We start from the raw sequence: 18,540 nt of genomic DNA on the forward strand, positions 1-18,540 counted from the left end.
ATTTATAGGTACATCCCAAGGCACTATAAAGTTCTACAATGAGACTTATTCTCAGATGAATCTTCATTCTTGGAAATTAAAGGCTACATTTCATTTTTTTCAGTATAAATCAGAAGTTAAGCAGAATTTATTGGCCTTCCCAGTTGCCAAAGTCTAACAGTATCATTTCCATAAACTCACATAATGAAACTCTGTGATGCAGACTTCAGGCACACTGAGCCAAAAGTGAGCCAAAAATGAGAGAATTTGAATCAACATGATCACAGGTCTAGGCAGCAAGCAAATCTCTATCACCCTTACCCCTCAAAATCTTTGAATGTATGAAATTAAGATTACATTATTTTGGTCCTCTGGAAAGAAGTGTACAGTTGAAGAACTGAAGATTAAGAATTACAGTCTGATCTGAAGTTTTTAAATGCTGGTGACAATTTGTTCTTCATTTGTACTGAAAGGTATTTCCAGTGCTTTTGGATAAAAGACCTTGAATTTTTGAAAAAATGTGCTTTATTCATTTGTTTGCTAAGTGAACAGAAATTGGCTCTGTGATGGACTCTAAGTGCCCTTGACAATAAGCAGTGCATTTCTCATAGTTTTATCATGTTGTTTAGTTACAGATGAAGTCCCTTGTTTCACATTACGTAAATCAAAGTCATCTTGCAGCCTCATGCATTGATATGATGTATCGTACATTTATAAAAAGCACAAAAAATCCCTTTCCCTCTACATCTGAATATACTTTACACTCAGTGATTCTTGGCTCTAAGGTGAAGATTTGATTTTATTTGGTTCTTTAATTTTCTGCTTTACCATATTATTCAATACCATCTGTTTTGGGTGTTTCTCTCTCGATTTGTTTGCTGGCAAAGGCAATTGCAAAATAGAACTATCCATTATTAAATACAATTCCCCAGGCTTCTTCCTCACTGATCCTGGGCCCCTTACATATTACAGAGGTGATTGTGTGTCATTCTCTTCTTTGCCTTCAGAGTAAAAGCCTTTTTTATTTATCTTTATATTCCTCTTATCCAGTGCTTGGCATGCAAGAAGCCCATAACGAATCCTATTGTATAGTTTGTGCACTACACAACAGTAGAGGGAGCCATTTACGTTGTTGTGTATGTAAATGTACCATTAGAATTAAGCAGTGTACAACCTATACAACTAGGCTTGGTGTCCTTGTAATAAATTTGATTTCTAGATCATCTGATGCAGAGAAAGACTAAATATAGCTGGTCTTTTACTTGTTTCAAAAATGTCAGCAGACCTTTTCCATTCCTCTTCATCTATAATTATATTCAGACTCTGAATATGTTTCACGACCAGGAGGTATATTTTCCATTATCATTTGGTATTGGTTTTGAGCCACAGAGACCAACACTGCGCACAAGAAGAGGTTCTTTCTGGATTTTTTTGATAAGTGGAGAAGATTCTGTGTAGTACTCAGAATCAAAGGAAGAACTAAAGAACCAAACATCAAGAAAAACAGTGAAGAAGGAGACATTAGAAATCTCTACCCCTGTGTTTGTATGATCCAGGGCCATTCACATTCTCTTACTATACTGTCTACTTTAGATCCTCTGAAAATGTGTGTTTGCATTGAAGGGGGTGTTATATGTGCAATTTCTGTGATTGGAAGTCAGTGACCAGAAAATATGACATATTTGAAGGAGGTTTCCCAGTGGAAAGATGCTGGGGGTTGGCAATAGTTAGGGTAATCTACTGCAGTGGCTGTCAAAGAATCACTCAGCTTTTTTAAAAAAACCTTTGATTATAATCCTGGGAACAAGATTAATTAAGAGCAGTCTGTTTTGCCCAGATTCTTAAGGTATTCAGTTTTGTATCTTGAATATTGAAGGCAATGCCATCCACTAGTTTCACTTAGAAGTTTAGGATAGGGTAGCTTGAGTGGTTACATATATGGGATAAAATTTGAGTGCGTCTTCCCTCATTTTTTCGAGTTGTTCTTCTAATTTTCACGTGTATTTTCAGAAAGATACTTTTTTACCAAAAAGGCATAAATTTTAAGACCTTTCAGTGCCGATGGGCAATCTGATTATTTTTTTCTATTAAACTTTTTTTCTTTCATTCAGTTGGGACAGTAGATTTTTTAAGGCATATGCAAGCAACATTGATAGGATTATATACCTTCTGTATATAAAAGAAAAGATTTTGTATAGAGTGAAGATTAATGTGTCAAGTGATAATAGCCCCAATTTTCAATTATCCAGGATCGATTAACTAGTTTATAGATTTACCAGAATAAAAAATAACAGCATATTTGAGAAAAACATTAAAATTTTTACAAATTAGTGGAAACATGTACTGTTTATCTTGTTTAGAAATACACAGTAATCTGTAGACAGCAGAATGTAACACTACATTGTATATATTGCATTTTGGGCGATGACTCACTTCCTTGCAGTCAGATGAGAGGTCTCTGCAGTAGGCTTTCTCTAGAACAAAGATATCTCTGACATGTATTATAAAAGGAGAGGCAGGAGAAAGCATGGCCACTACAACAAACCAAATCCAAATATTTACAGGTGGAGTTAAGTGAGGAAAGGAGGGGAGAAGGGATAATGTACAAAAGGGCCTGAGTCTCTGTCTTTCTTGAGTCCTAGTGAAATACTGGAGAAGCGTTCTTAGCTAAGAGACCTAAAGGAATAATAAATCTTCAAGTAATTATTTATGAAGCAATTCATGTGATAAACTCTCATACTTGTATTGTTTTGTTATTTTTAACTGCAGAATGGTAAATGTATTCCTAACTGTTGGGTGTGATTTAAATGAATTAAGTTTATAATAAATCCATTTCATCCCTTGTGTTAAAAACATATTATTTAAGGTTATTTTTATCGTCTTTATCTGGACTTTACCATTCTTCCCTTTACTCTAGTAATCAAGAGTTGATTTCTATATCTGTTTCATAGAAATCATCTTTGTCAGAAATTTGCCTGAAGAAATAGTAAAAAATTATAGTAATTAATTATTGATGTTAAATTACTTCACTCCCTAGTTCATTCATACCCTTGGCTAACCACACGTTTTTTTCCATCTCCAACCTTATGGAAGAAATATGACAATATTGTACCAATCACTAATTTTTACAATAATTTATAACTAATGTAATCCCTATTTGTAGAAGGATAGCTTTGAAAAAGTACTTTATCAATTGAGGTCAATGTGAACATCTTACTGAGGGAGTTCAGTCTCTTAAAGAGTTTGGTAAAAGTAGCTGCATCATATAAAATGTAATAATAGAATAAGGCCTATGTATATTAAGATCTAATATTAACAATAAATATGTTTCAGTATGCTTGATTACTATATGGTAGGTCACAGATTGTGTTCTCTTCTTTTAATTATGTGATAATCTAGCTGACTAGATAATCAGAAAATGTTCCCATCATTGACATCTAGGAATTGTAGAAAAAATATAATAAAAGTCCTTTTACATGCATAGATGAGCCAAAAACAAGAGGGCTCTGGCAAAAAAAAAAATGCAGTAAGCTTCTGAGGTAATGTGATAGTTATCCTGGTAGGAGTTTGTTGGACTTAAAAATCTGGGTTATTGGGTTTATCTCCCACATGAAGAAAAAACTTTGTGGCTTTGCAAAGTGGGAACTGAAATGATTGTATACAGCCAGAACCCTTGGGTACCTACACCCTTAATAAAAGTTGGATCTGGTATAAAAGCTTTGCAAACAAGCACAGGTTGTCAACAGGAAGCATTCTTTCTATCTCAGCCGTGAACCCATGTTAGGAGAAAATGGCTCTTTTCGGTATTCATTACCATGAATATGATCCAACATTGAAGCAATTAGTGAAAGCATATGCAAAACTGCTGTGAAAGGGCCCTCTTTCAACTTTGACCTCACAAGGCAACCACAAATAAAGTACAACTAAATGAGTTCACAATAGGATTCCAAAACACAAAGTGACAACATATCCCACTGTAAGAGCCAAGAGGCATGAAAAAGAATATTTTAAAAGACTGACAGATTATAAAAAAAACATGTTCACATGATTAAAAACACACAAATTTCAAAATGTGAGAGAAAGGTGTTTTGGAAAAAAGAGGTGATTTGAAAATTGAGGAAAATAAAACATATAAAAAATGTACTTAAATATCTCAATTTCAGAGTTGAAGATCAGAGTAGATGCAGCTGAAGAGAGCACTAATGGATTGGATGATAGATCTGAAGGATTCTCCCAGAAGGCTGCCTAAAGTGGTTAAGAGATGGAAATACAAAAGAGTGCTTGAGAGTTATTGACATCAGAATGAGAAGAGCAAACATGTACCTAAAGGAGTTCTAGGAGAAGAGAGTAAAGAGAATGTGAGATGAATTAGATAAATAGATAATGGTTAGAATGTTTGTATGTTTGTGGATCTTCAAATTGAAAGACATACCAAGTACCAAAGAAGATAAATAAAAAACTCAGGACCTAGACACATCTTAGTGGGACTGCAGAACTACAAAGACAAAAAGAAATCTTAACATTAATCAGAAACAATGTTACATGTCAATTATATCCAATAAAAAATTAATCAGAAACCAAATCAATGAAAGAAGAGCAAGGTGATTGCAGATTTCTGTTTTTATAAATGCTAGAATAAAATGAAATAATATCTTCAGTGTGCTGAGGGCTGATAAAGTCAACCTACAATTCTACAGTCAGCTACTGTTCCATTACGAATGAATGCAAACTAATGAGAATTAAGGAAACAGTGTCTGGGACAGTTTAGTATTCATAGGTCCTCACTGAAGGAGATACTGAAGGATGTACTTAAAGAATAACAATCTCTCTAGAAAGTAATGATACAGAGATTACTGAGAAAAGAAATTGCCAAATATATAGGCAAATCTAAATGAGCACTAATGGTTTAGAAAAAACTGTCTAACTTGAGATTTTAAAAATTGAAATGGAATTACAGGAATGCCTTGGAGATATAGTAGGTTTGGTTCCAGACCACTGCAATAAAGCGAGTCACATGAATTTTTTGGCTTCCCAGTGCACATAAGAGTTATGTTTACAATATACTATAGTCTATTAAATGTGCAAGAGCATTATGTCTAAAAAATTTTACATACCTTAATTTAAAAATACTTTATTGCTAAAAATGCTAACCATCCTCTGGGCCTTCACTGAGTCATAGTAGTAACATCAAAGATCATTTATCACAGATGACCATAACAAATATAATGATAATAAAAAAGCTTGAAGTATTGTGAGAATTACCAGAATGTGTGACACAGAGACATGAATTGAGTAAATGCTGTTGGAAGAAATGGCGCCGACAGACTTGCACAATGCGGAGTTGCCACAAACCTTCAATTTGCAAAAAATGCAGTATCTGCTAAGCACAATAAAACAAAGCACAGTAAAATGAGGTATGCCTCTATAGTGTCAGATAAAAATGACATGAAAGATTGAAGGAAGAGATTGGATTAAAAGTGTTTGATATCCTTGCCTTTTTCAAGAAGAGACCAGAGATACTTTTTAACTTGGAAGCATCTCAAGTGAATATGGTACACAGAATAATGTCCATGTTCTAATCTACAAAACCTGTGACTGTTATGCAGCAAAAGGGACCTTGCAGGTGTGATTTTGTTAAGGATTATTGAGATTGGGAGATTATCTGGAATTATCTAGGGGATCCTAATGTAATCACAGGGTGTGGGGAAAGAAGGAGGCAAGAGAGTCGGAGAAAGAGATGTGGTGATGAAAGTAAAGGTCAAAGTGATGCAGTTGTCAGCTTTGAAGACGGAAGGGAAGATGGAAGATGAGTCAAGAAATCCAGGCAGCCTCTAGAAGCTGGAAAAGGCAAGGAAACAGATTCTGACCCAGAACTTCCAGAAGGAACAGAATCATGCTGACACCTTGGTTTTAGCCCAGCAAGTTCCATTTCAGACTTCTGATTTGGAGACTGTAAGATGTGTTAAACTGCTAAATTTGTCGAAGTTGTTATAACAGCAATAGAAAACTAGTACAGTGTACTTTAAAATGTAGAAGTAACTGTAGATCAAACACGATCTAATGTTATTTTTCAAAACAGTAACAAAAATGTGGAAAATAAAACTGCATAGGAACAAAGACAAAAACAGAAGAAAAGGACAAAGGTATAACTTGGTAAATAGCAATCACAAAAAATAGAAAAATCCAAATATGTTAATTATAAAATATTAAATGCACTTATAGAGATAGTATATAATGAGGTTTTACAATTTTAGTCATGTGCTATTTATAAGAGAATTAGAGGAAATGAAGGTGAAAGTAAAACAAAGGAAAATATATGCCAAGCAAATATTAATGTTTTACTAATATATTAATATTTGTTAATGTCAGATGCAATAGACTTTAACACAGAAAACATTAAAAGGGATGAGTAAGGTTTTACACAGTAATAAAAACAATAATTCAAAATAAATAATAAAAATTTAGAGAGAGCTTCAACATAAACAGCAAAAATTAGTAGAATCACAGGGAAACATCATCAAATTTATAACAATGGAATTTTAACAGCTCTTCCTTAGTAGCAGATGCAAAAATAAATTCAAAATTTCTCATTCTATTGAGGAACTGTGTAGCAGAGCTTGTTATAGCTAGATCTAATGAACATGTATAGCTTTGCTCCAAACTATTAGAGAATATACATTTTAAACATGCACAGAATATTTATAAAACTATGCATAGAGTCATGGATTCTGCTGGATGAGCCAAGCAAGATATGAATTGAAAACTAACCATTGTAATTACCAATGTAGATGTCACTGGGGACATTGAAAGGAGTGTTACACTTAATTTTTAAAGTTATTTTTCGGGGCTTCCCTGGTGGCGCAGTGGTTAAGAATCCGCCTGCCAATGCAGGGGACACGGGTTCAAGCCCTGGTCCAGGAAGATCCCACATGCGCGGAGCAACTAAGCCCGTGTGCCACAATTACTGAGCCTGAGCTCTAGAGCCCACGAACCACAACTACTGAGCCTGAGAGCCACAACTACTAAAGCCCGTGCGCCTAGACCCCGTGCTCCACAACAAGAGAAGCCACCGCAATGAGAAGACCACACGCCGCAACTAGAGAAAGCCCGTGCGCAGCAACGAAGACCCAATGTAGCCATAAATAAATAAATAAATAAATAAAATTTAAAATATTAAAGTTATTTTTCATTTCGGAATGGCATTCAGATGGCTATAATAGAGGAATAAAAATAGTTTTCTCCTTTCTCCTTCACACACAAATTGTATTGTTTGTAATAGTAAAAATTCTATAGAACCTAAATGCTCATGACTAGGAAATTGCTTAAATTATGGCACAGGAATAGAAGCAACAGCAACAACAAAAAACAGCAAAAACATCAACTGACGTGAGAGCTTTCTATGTGCCTGGCATTGTTTTAAATGCCTTGTATGTGTTAACTCATTCAAACCACACAGAAAACCCACGTTTTAAATGTTTTATACATGTTAAATCATCTAAGCTGTACAATAAATCTATGTGGTAAATAGATATCATTATTACCTCTATTTTTTAGGTGAAGTGACTGAGGCACAAGAAGGTTAAGTAAATTCCCTAAGGTCACAAAGCTAGTAAAAGGTAGATTAAAAGTTCTGCTTTCATATAGTTTCCCTTTAAAGCTCATAACTAGTTAGGGAATGCTCTCCAAGATATGATAGTTAAATAAAGAGAAAATTATAGAATTTTATTCACGGTGATATCCCACCTATGTAAAAATACTAATTTCCTCATGCCTTTATTAAAATTATCACTGTTGCCAATCTTAAGATATAAAATGTTATGTTGTTTTAAATTGTATTTCTTACATTTAAATCTTCAATCTGGAAATTATTTTTATGTCATGTGAAGTAGGGATCTTAACAATATTTTTCAAACAGGAAACCATGTCCCTACACCAGATATTTTTCTTGTAATAAAAAAATGAAATACTATAAAATTCAAAACAAGACGGAATTTTTATGAAATATTGTATATGAAATAGGACACAATGTTTCAAGATTGTATCAGGTAAAAATTATCATAACAATTTAATTCTCACATTTTCTTAGAATTAAAAATCAGTTAATCTTATTTTCAGTTTTATTAAATTCTTGGAGATAAAGAGTATGGGTCAATTATTCATTATAACTATTAAAAATGAGTCACATACTCTGTGGAAGAAACAATATTTTCTATTTTTCTTTCTAGGAAAGATTTCTGTGTACACAAAGATGAACCATGTGATACTGTTGGTAAGTGTACATAAAAATTTTTACAGTTTGGAGGAGACCTGGGGAACTTGAACACATCATTCGTTTAAATATAGAAAATTATTTGAAAGTGCTAGTTTGAATGAAACACTTTTAGAATGTCAGTGATGTATATTTTCAACCTATATGTTTGTCACCACTTCAGTTATTAATGAAACAGCCTGAAGACATGTATGTACTATATATATAGTACATGTATGTACTATATATTTCCCCCAGAAATATACCCATGGATTCAATAAAATTACATTATTATTCATAAACTGAGGCACAATATGTTAATGTCAGTAGGATTGACCTTTTTCAGGCTAATGGATTTGTTTTTGAGTTATACATTTGAAGTTCTTTGCAGACTGTGAAAGAAAGTCCATCTAATTTGCCCAACAAATGAGGATTTTCTGTACATAAAGTAGCAAATTTTCTATATTTTGTCCTGGATATCTAAAATCCCTAAAATGTAACCATATAGCCAGTAGACTCCATGAACCACAGTTCTTAATTTTGAGAAAATGCCACATTAATGCTAATATAAATGCATATATATAAATTTACCTATCTAAACAGATAGATAGCTAAAACTGTAGATAGATAAAATTATATAACTGTTTATATATATGTTTAGTCTTAAGACACTATATATATGTATAGTGTCTTTTTATTTTTGGGCCGTGCTGCGCGGCATGTGGGATCTTAGTTCCCCGACCAGGGATCGAACCCGCGCCCCCTGCATTGGAAGCGTGGAGTCTTAACCACTGGACCACCAGGGAAGTGCCTGCATAGTTTTAATAAGGTATTAGTATTGGGTTATTGGTAAGGTACAGTTAAGAGTCATGATCTGGTTTTGATGTGTCATGTGGGGTTCATTACTATAGTGTAGTGAGTATTTTAACTTAACCATCGTTGAGGCGTCATTTATTCCTTGTGAGGCGAACAATAAAAAAGTGGCAAAAACAGAATAAATTAAGTACCACTGGTGCTTAAAAAAGTAATTCTAACTAGTTCTGTTAACTTAAGTTCTCACCAGCCTCCTCAGATGATTAAATCTGAAATAATAAGTGGAAAATAGTTATAATAGTATGAAGCAGATGATGATGGAATCAAAGGAATGTTTGATTTAGAAGGGACTGTAAGAATAAAATGAGCTGGACACCTAAGGAAAAGCTGAATTGATTTAGGGATGATCTTCCTAATGTTAACTAACTTGCTTCCTGCAGTTTTGTTGTCTTCTTGCCTGAATCTTCAGAAATTAAATCTTGATATATAGCTTTAATCAACCTAACCATGGAAGCATTTGATTACCAATAAAGCTTGTCTCAAAATAATTACCTTTTCCTCTACTTAAACAGCTATGTTGCCCCTAAAGCCTTCTCTTAATATAGACAGATCAACTTCTTGCCTTAGTAGAGCATCTGAGAGAAATCAGCAACTCGGGCAGTATCTTCCATAATTATGGACTCTCACCACCTCTTTACAGCATGGACGCGTGGACTAAGAAAGCAGTTACTAATGTGAGGCGAACCAATTTCTTTTTGACTATGACTATGTTTTATATCTTGCTAAATCTGCTAATTGAAAATAGCATGCATATTCATGCTGTGAAACATTTTCCGGGTTGAAGCACATTTGAATAATGAGGTAGCTTGGTATATTTGGAATTATTAGTATAATTAGAATATGTATGGTTCGGTAGCAAAGTGGTGTAATCAGTCCCCATCTCTGTTCATCTTGTCCATTAAGAGCTTGATAAAAACTAGTTTTAAATATTATAGCATAGGATGTGGAAGGTCCAATGCCCTTTCTGAGATCTCTCTGTGTTTCTGAGTGCTTAGATTCTCAAGGTCTTCTCTGGCATCACTAAATCCTAGTTTTCCCCTCTGTATCTTGTGGCATTTCTTTTTCTCATCCCAAATATGAGACAAGCGTCTTTTTTCATATTTAGTCTTGAGCAGAGTAAAAATCTGAGATATTTCTTTAGGGGACATTAAATGAAAACCTCTAACAACCAAATCAGAAGAGTAGTCTCTTTATCCCAATCCCTGTCCCCACAAAAAAAATCTTCTTTTCACACGAGCCATGCTTATGCCTAGAGACATAACACATTGGTAAGATTTATAAAGACATTTGTGTGAAATAGGCATGGCGGTTGCCACCCTATCACTCATGCATCCACCACTGTGTAGCCGTGATGCCAGGTAGAAAAGGATACTCCTCTACAGTTGGGTCATGATTCGTCCAGGCCTATCAAAGGACCTCAGGCCTAAACCAGTCAGCATATGGCATTGCTATGGTTGGGACATGCGACCTGTAACCTATGTCTGCCTCGTGAAGCTGAAGAAAGAAACATTTTTCATGGTTGAAGCTTGGTCATGTCTGTCCCCACTGCATGTAAACAAGGAAGGATGCAACCGTGATTACTATAATCACAAAGGAAACTAGCCTTCAGATGAATCTGAATTCATACACTGCAGAATGGAGAGATGCAGGGTGCCTTTATCCTCAATGACATTGTTGAATTATGGCATCCTCCACACCTTGGACCCAGTCTAACCTTTAGGCTTCTGAATGTGTAAGCCAATAAATATTCTTATTATTTAAGCCAATTTAAAGTTTTCATTTCTGTAGCTTGCAGCCTAAGGCATAGATCTTCCCTGATACTCATGTACTCTTTTATAAGAGAAGAAGAATATGGGGCAATATTAATAATATCCACTCTTATTAAGAGAGTGCTGATAAACTGCTCTGTGATTTGTCCCCCAAATTAAATAAGCATGTGTAGCCTACTGGTCATCTTAACAGCTCTCAGTCTCTAGCATAACAAAACAGAAGAGATTTAGAGCTTAAGTCAATTGAATATCTATTGACACACATTTTTAAATCTCCTCATGTAATATTATGGGTTGTTTTTTGGTCAGATGCTTAAGTTCATGTATCCCTTCTTTCTTCTTTTATCTATTTCTGATGTGAAGTCAGTCCATTTCACGTTGCATACTATAGTGAAAATACTGAAAGAGAGGAAGGAGAGAGGAAAGAAGTGGATTTAGTATTTATTAGTTTGGATAATATGGGCCTGAATGGTTACTTTACCATGAAAATTTCCCCTACTCTCCTACGTGTAGTGAGAGGGGAAAGACAGCAGTTAAAAGCTTTGAATTTAGGTTATTAATTTGAATTGTAAATGGAGAGAAATGCCTATATTTTAAAAGCAATGTAATACTTATACTGCGCATTGTAACTTGAGCAACACTTTCATGGACATTTCCTCATTTATTTTCTGAAACTCTCTAGTTTTGTTATCATTACTGCTTTACAGATGAAGGAAACTCTGAAACAGAGCAGAACATCAATTTTGAAGTCAGACATCTAGATTTAAATCAGTGCTCTGCTATTTATTACCTACATGAATGTGGGCACATTATTTAACACCTTGAAAGTTTGAATTGCTCACCTTTAAAATAGAGCGTATGTTATTGACCTCACAAAGGCAGAGAGTTTTTAATTGGCACTCAGTAGGCACTAGTTTCTATCACATCCTTTTACTCCCTGCAGAGAAGTTGCACATTTGTCCAGCATCACTGTTAGTAAATGCCACATGGTGCTAACCTCTGCCTCAGATCTTACTATAATGAGAGGCAGCTTTCCTTTATAACATGATGCATTTGTTAATCGAGGACAATACAACTAGAAATCTGAAGGTGAGAAAAATATCTTTGAATGAAGTTTTAGAATAAAATTGTGTATATTAAAGTATATAAAGAAATAACAAATATAAGCTTGGAAGTACCTTTACTTACCAGCATTTAAAATTTGAAACAATAGGATATTTTGCTTGTTTACTGATGCAAAAGATATGTGCATTTTAAATGAGCCAGGCTGTATCAGTGCTATGGATTATAATAAATAAATGTTTCAGTTGATAAGTTATACTTATTTATTAAGCTTATGTTTGAAAAGCTGTTTAGAGGGTAAAAAGTAAAAGTTGTTTTACCACCTCCTCAAGCACATTCTTTCCTGTTGTTTTAGTTAGGCAGATTAGTAGGTAGGTATATAGATACTGGGAGGAAAAAAATGCTATTAAATGTTTTAATCAGCAAAATATCAATTCTCAAACATATGTGTGTTCACCTTTTAACATTCCTGAAATTGAGATTAATTTTGTAATCAGTGGCCTATTAGAATTGTGTCATAGTTTCAGTCAAAGTTTTTAAACCTTAGGTTTGGATGAACTATGGTGCTATCCTTAAATTGAAAGAGAAATAAAGTATAATTCCAGATGCAAGTCCCAACTATTACTACTGGTATTGCTAGTGAAGTTGCCTTACTTTCTGTGGCAGGCAGAATAATGGTCCCCGTAGATGTTCATGTCCTAATGGACCTGGAACCTGGGAATATGTTAGGTTACATAGCAAAGAGAAATGAAGTTTGCAGGTGGAACTAAGGCTCCTAGTCAACTGACTTTAAAATAGGGAGATTATCCTAGGAAGTCTGGTATGCCCAATGTAATCACAAGCGTCCTCAAAAGGGGGAGAGGGAGGCAGAAAAGCTCAGAGCTGGAGAGAGATATGATTACTGAAGAAAGGCACAGAGAGATGTGATGTGAGAAGGATTCACCTTGTCATTACTGGTTTTGAGGATGGAGTCAGGGAGCCCCAGGTGAAGAAATATCTAGAACATGGAAAAAGCAAGGAAACAGATTCTCCACTAGAGCCTTCAGAGGGAGCACAGGCAGCCTCATGATACATTGATTTTAGCCAGTGGGATCTGGGTCAAACTTCTAATGTAGAGAATTGTAAGATAACAAGTTTGGGTGTTTTAAGCCACTAAATTTGTGATATTTTTGATAACAGCAACCTTAGAAAAGCAATATACTTTCCAATAATTAATTACTCCCTCCCATAACTTACGGAGAAGGAGTAAGGAAACATGGTATTCTTAAATCTTTAGACTGTGGGTTCAAAAATTCTGTCTCAATAGTTTTAAGAACTGGTGAAGGGTTTGGGATTAGATAAAACACTAAAATGTGGATCTATTATATAAATATATATAAGGAGCAACGAACTGGGGCTATGCTAACAAACATGATTAATTATAGTTGGCCATTTCTAGCTGAGAGACTAGACAAAAAAATAACCTATATCATCCAGTAACAATCTACAAAATCTAATCAGTCCTTTAAAATCTTTCCAAGAAAATGCCAAACCCTGATGACTTCACAGATGATTTCTACTAAAATTCCAGAAAACAGATCATTCCAATATTATACAAGCTATTTTAGAGAATAGAAAAAGGTGAATTCAAACCATATAAATTTCTTACCATATTCTAAAGCAGACATTATAAGAAGGAAAAATAATAAGCCATTCTCACTCAGGAAATAAAAGAAAGAATTCTAAATCAAATATTAGCAGATATTATCTCACAATGTATTTTTTAAATAACCAAGTAGGGTTATTTTATTTGAGATTTATTCTGGAAATACAGGGGTAGTTTAACATTAGAAAATCTTAAAATGTAACTCTGTAATCCAATTAAAGATAAAAACCATATGATCATCACAATGGATAAAGAAAATATCTTTCAGGCAATTCAAAACTCTTGGCAAAATAGGACAAAGTAGGAACTTTATTAACCAGGTTAAAGATATTTACAAAAAATATATGAATGTATTTTTTTAAATAGTGGAGCATTAAAAGCATCCCTTTTGAAATCAGAAACAAGGACAGGACTCTATTTTCACTATTTCTGTTCAACGGTGCATTGGAACTTTTAGGCCTTAAAATGATGTGGACGTTATGATTGTCTACATTGAAAAAAATAGAGACTATGGAATTAATTGTTAAAATTAATGGAAGAGTTAGGTGGTTAGATAGCAAATCAATATTGAATAACCAATTGCATTTTATATGCCAGCAATTGGCAGTGGCACATTTTATTTAAAAATTCTATGAAATATATTAAAAAATACACAAAAAATAAAATTATTTGGAATATATAATATAATAACAAATATCTAAAACATATGGAGAAAATTATTGAGCTATCTTGAAATTCAGGGAAGAAGACCTGACTCAATGAAAAGATAAAGTATATTTACAGTCTGAAAGACTAAAGATGATACAAATATCCATTTCCCTCAAATTGATCTGTTGATACAACATATTTCTTTAAAAATTTTAACAAATTTTGGAGGAAAATTGAAAGGCTGATTCTAAATGTTATATGGAGGAGCATAGGCCTAAGAATTGCCAAGAGACTAGTGAAGAAAGAATATGGAGAGGAAATCTTCTCTATTAGGTATCAAGATATGGTCTATAATAAATAGGACAATGCAGTTGCACATATTTGGGAAATGAACACTGGAAAAATAGGAACATGATATTAAGATAGTCATTCGGATGGAAAAAAGTTGAAACGAATTCCACATGGTTTAAATTTTTTTAATTTAGAAAAGAAAATATAAAAATATAATTTTATTTTTGAGGTAGAGACAAATTTCTGAAAAAGGACACAAAAATGCTAATCATGAAGGAAACGCTTAATGAATTCAACTGTATTTATATTGAAAAGTTCTATCATAAGACATCATATTGACAGTAGAGGAAGAAACCAAGCTTCTCTCAGGGAGAAGACACCATATCTCATGGATTTTTTTTTTTTAATTATTTATTTATTTATTCATTTATTTATTTTTGGCTGTGTTGGGTCTTCGTTTCTGTGCGAGGGCTTTCTCTAGTTGTGGCGAGCGGGGGCCACTCTTCATTGCGGTGCGCGGGCCTCTCGCTATCGCGGCCTCTCTTGTTGCGGAGCACAGGCTCCAGACGCGCAGGCTCAGTAGCTGTGGCTCACGGGCCTAGTTGCTCCGCGGCATGTGGGATCCTCCCAGACCAGGGCTCAAACCCGTGTCCCCTGCATTGGCAGGCAGATTCTCAACCACTGCGCCACCAGGGAAGCCCCTCATGGATTTTTTAAGGTGCCTTCATTGTCATTAATTTTAAGATATGCCATTATTTTATGTTTCTTTTTTCTAAAGAAAAAAATATGATGAATTCTAATTGTAAGACATTATTTTAAGATGTATCACAATGTGAAATAATGTGAATCTTGGAATTAGTGTTCTATAGTAATTGCAACACATGTAACCAACAAAGTATCGGAGCCCAGAGTATAAAAACAACTTCTCTGGGACTTCCCTGGTGGCGCAGTTGTTAAGAATCTGCCTGCCAATGCAGGGGACACGGATTCGAGCCCTGGTCCGGGAAGATCCCACATGCCGCGGAGCAAATAAGCCCGTGTGCCACAACTACTGAACCTGCGCTCTAGAGCCCGTGAACTACAACTACTGAGCCTGCGAGCCACAACTACTGAGCCCGTGTGCCACAACTACTGAAGCCCACACACTATAGAGCCCGTGCTCTGCAACAAGAGAAGCCACTGCAATGAGAAGCCCGGGCACCACAACAAAGAGTAGCCCCCGCTCGCCGCAACTAGAGAAAGCCCGTACGCAGCTACAAAGACCCAACACAGCCAAAAATAAATTTAAAAAAACAAAAAAACCCCCCAACTTCCCTAAATCAGTAAGAAATAAACAAGCAGATAGACATGCTAAATACAGTGTCCCCCTTATCCGAGGTTTCACTTTCTGCGGTTTCAGTTACTTCAGTCATCAAAGGTCCGAAATAATAAATGGAAAATATCAGAAATAAACAATTTGGAAGTTTCAAACTGCACACCATTCTGAGTAGCGTGCTGAAATCTCCCACCACCTTGTTCTGTCCCACCTGGGACAGAACAATCATTCCTTCCTCCAGTGTTAGCCACTTATTAGCCAGCTTGGTTATCAGGTCGACTGCTGAAGTATTGTGGTGCCTGTGTTCAAGTAACCCTCATTTCACTTAATAACCGACCCCAAAGCACAAGAGTTGTGATGCTGCCAATATGGATATGCCAAAGAGAAGCCATTAAGTGCTTCCTTTAAGTGAAAAGGTGAAAGTTCTGGACTTGATAAGAACAGAAAGAAATCATATGCTGAGGTTGCTAAGATCTCCAGTAAGAACAAGTCTTGTATCCATGAAATTGTGAAGAAGGAAAAAGAAATTCGTACTTGTTTTGCTGTCGCACCTCAAACTGCTAAAGTTATGGCCACAGAGCATAATAAAAGCTTAGTTAAGATGGAAAACGCATTAAATTTGTGCAATAAGATGTTTGAGAGAGAGAGAGAGAGATCACATGTTCATAAGTTGTATTACAGGGTATTGTTATAATTGTTCTTATTATTGTTAATGTGTTACAGTGACTAATTTATAAATTAAACCTTATCATAGGTACATATGTATAGGGAAAAACGTAGTATATATAAGGTTTGGTACTATTTGTGATTTCAGGCATCCACTGGGTGTCTAGAACATATCCCTGATGGATAAGGGGGGTACTAATGTAGGGCAAAAACGTTAACCACCATTTTTAGAAGAGAATACATCAAGGGTGAATTTTTTTAAAATGAAAAGATATCAACCTCATTAGTAATAAGGGAAATACACATTCAGATTAAAAGATTTCTACCAATGAGACTGATAAAATTAAAAGTCTGACATTATCAAGCGGCGGAAAGAATGTGAATCTATGGAACACTTTTATGCTTCTGGAAGGAACGTAAATTGGTATAACCACTCTAGAAAACTTTTGGCAGTATCTACTAAAACTGGCATATATATAACCTGTGACCATTAATTCCATTCTTAAGCATATACCTAAGATAATCCTATGTGCACTAAAGACATGTAACAGAACATTAGTAGTCATCAATCAAGAGTACATTAATTGATCAGTGTTTGATGAATGAAGAAACCACAGTGTGTATGTGTCGTGTTTAACTGGAAAATATCACCTGGTGGGAGAGCATAGAGGTGATAAGGTATAAAGCCTCAAACTTTGAAGAATTTCAACATTTTCATTTTCAGTTAGAGGATGAGAATTCAGCAGGTGAGCCTGAGAATATACATTTACCCTAGAAATGTAAACATGCAAACATAAGTTATCAAAGTCTAAAGTTAAGCTTGTTTCTTTCTCAGGAATACATGGTGCTTAGAACACTTCACACACCCTGCCTTGATTGTAAGGTATTATCATTTTTAAGAATTTCATTTAATTTTTAAAACTCACAAGATGTTGTTATGGTTTTCTGTAGACAGTGCTTAATTAGCCTTGCTCACATATTTATAATTTTATTAGTTCTTCATTCTTTCTTACAACTCAGATCTTTCTTCTGACCATTTTCTCTTGCTGACTGAAATGATATTAGAATTAGAATTTCCTTTAGGAAAGATGTGCTGGTCGCAAGCCTTTAAAGTTTTGTTAGTCTTAAAATGTTTTAATTTCATTCTCATTCTTGAGAGGTATTTTAACTGAGTGTAGAAGCCTAATATTCTGGGTACATTGTTTTGTTTTGTTTTGTTTCAGCACATCGTAGATCTAGTTCACCTACCTTCTGGCATCCATTGTTGCTGTTGAGAAATCAGCTATCAGTCTGAACTCCTTTTAATGTGATCTACCTGGGCTCTCTATTCTGTTTCATTGATCTATGTATTTGTTTTTATGCTAGTTCCATACTGTTTTGATTACTATAGCTTTGTAATATAGTTTGAAATCAGGCCGTGTGATACCTCCAGCTTTGTTCTTCTTTCTTAAGATTGCTGTGGCTATTCAGGGTCTTTTGTGGTTTCATATAAATTTTCGGACTGTTTGTTCTAGTTCTGTGAAAAATGCTATGGGCATTTTGATAGGGATTCCATTAACTCTGTAGATTGCTTTGGGTAGTGTGGACATTTTAATAATATTCTTCCAATCCATGAGCACAGTATATCTTTCCATTTGTTTGTGTCATCTTCAATATCATTCCTCAATGTCTTGTAGTTTTCAGAGTACAGATCTTTCACCTCTTTGGTTAAATTTACTTCTAGTTATTTTATTCTTTCTGATGAGATTGTAAATAGGATTGTTTTCTTCATTTCTCTTTCTGATAGTTTGTTATTAGTGTATATAAATACAACAGATTTCTGTATGTTAATTTTGTATCCTACAACTTTACTGAATTCATTTACTAGTTCTAATAGTTTTTTGATGAGGTCTTTAGGATTTTCTATATCTAATAGCATGTCATCTGCAAATAAGGACAGTTTTACATCTTCCTTTCCAATTTGGATGACAGGTGCTGTCTTTGTCTCAGTGTGGTGGCTAAAGCTGAATACCTTTGGATTTTAGTTCGGCAAGTGCCCACAGGC

At 34.7% G+C, this 18,540-nt stretch overlaps 1 protein-coding gene across 1 annotated transcript in view; it reads left to right on the forward strand.

Annotated features, from left to right (window-relative positions):
* ADAMTS19 (ADAM metallopeptidase with thrombospondin type 1 motif 19) overlaps positions 1-18,540 on the forward strand; it is a 302,428-nt gene that overhangs the window by 98,447 nt on the left and 185,441 nt on the right. Inside the window, exon 7 of the mRNA XM_061188127.1 lies at positions 8,205-8,248. Within this exon, the coding sequence (XP_061044110.1) occupies positions 8,205-8,248 (44 nt within the window). The remainder of the gene's footprint in view (positions 1-8,204; positions 8,249-18,540) is intronic.

Source organism: Eubalaena glacialis, chromosome 4 (assembly GCF_028564815.1).
Source record: "Eubalaena glacialis isolate mEubGla1 chromosome 4, mEubGla1.1.hap2.+ XY, whole genome shotgun sequence".
NCBI classification, from domain to species: Eukaryota; Metazoa; Chordata; class Mammalia; order Artiodactyla; family Balaenidae; genus Eubalaena; species Eubalaena glacialis.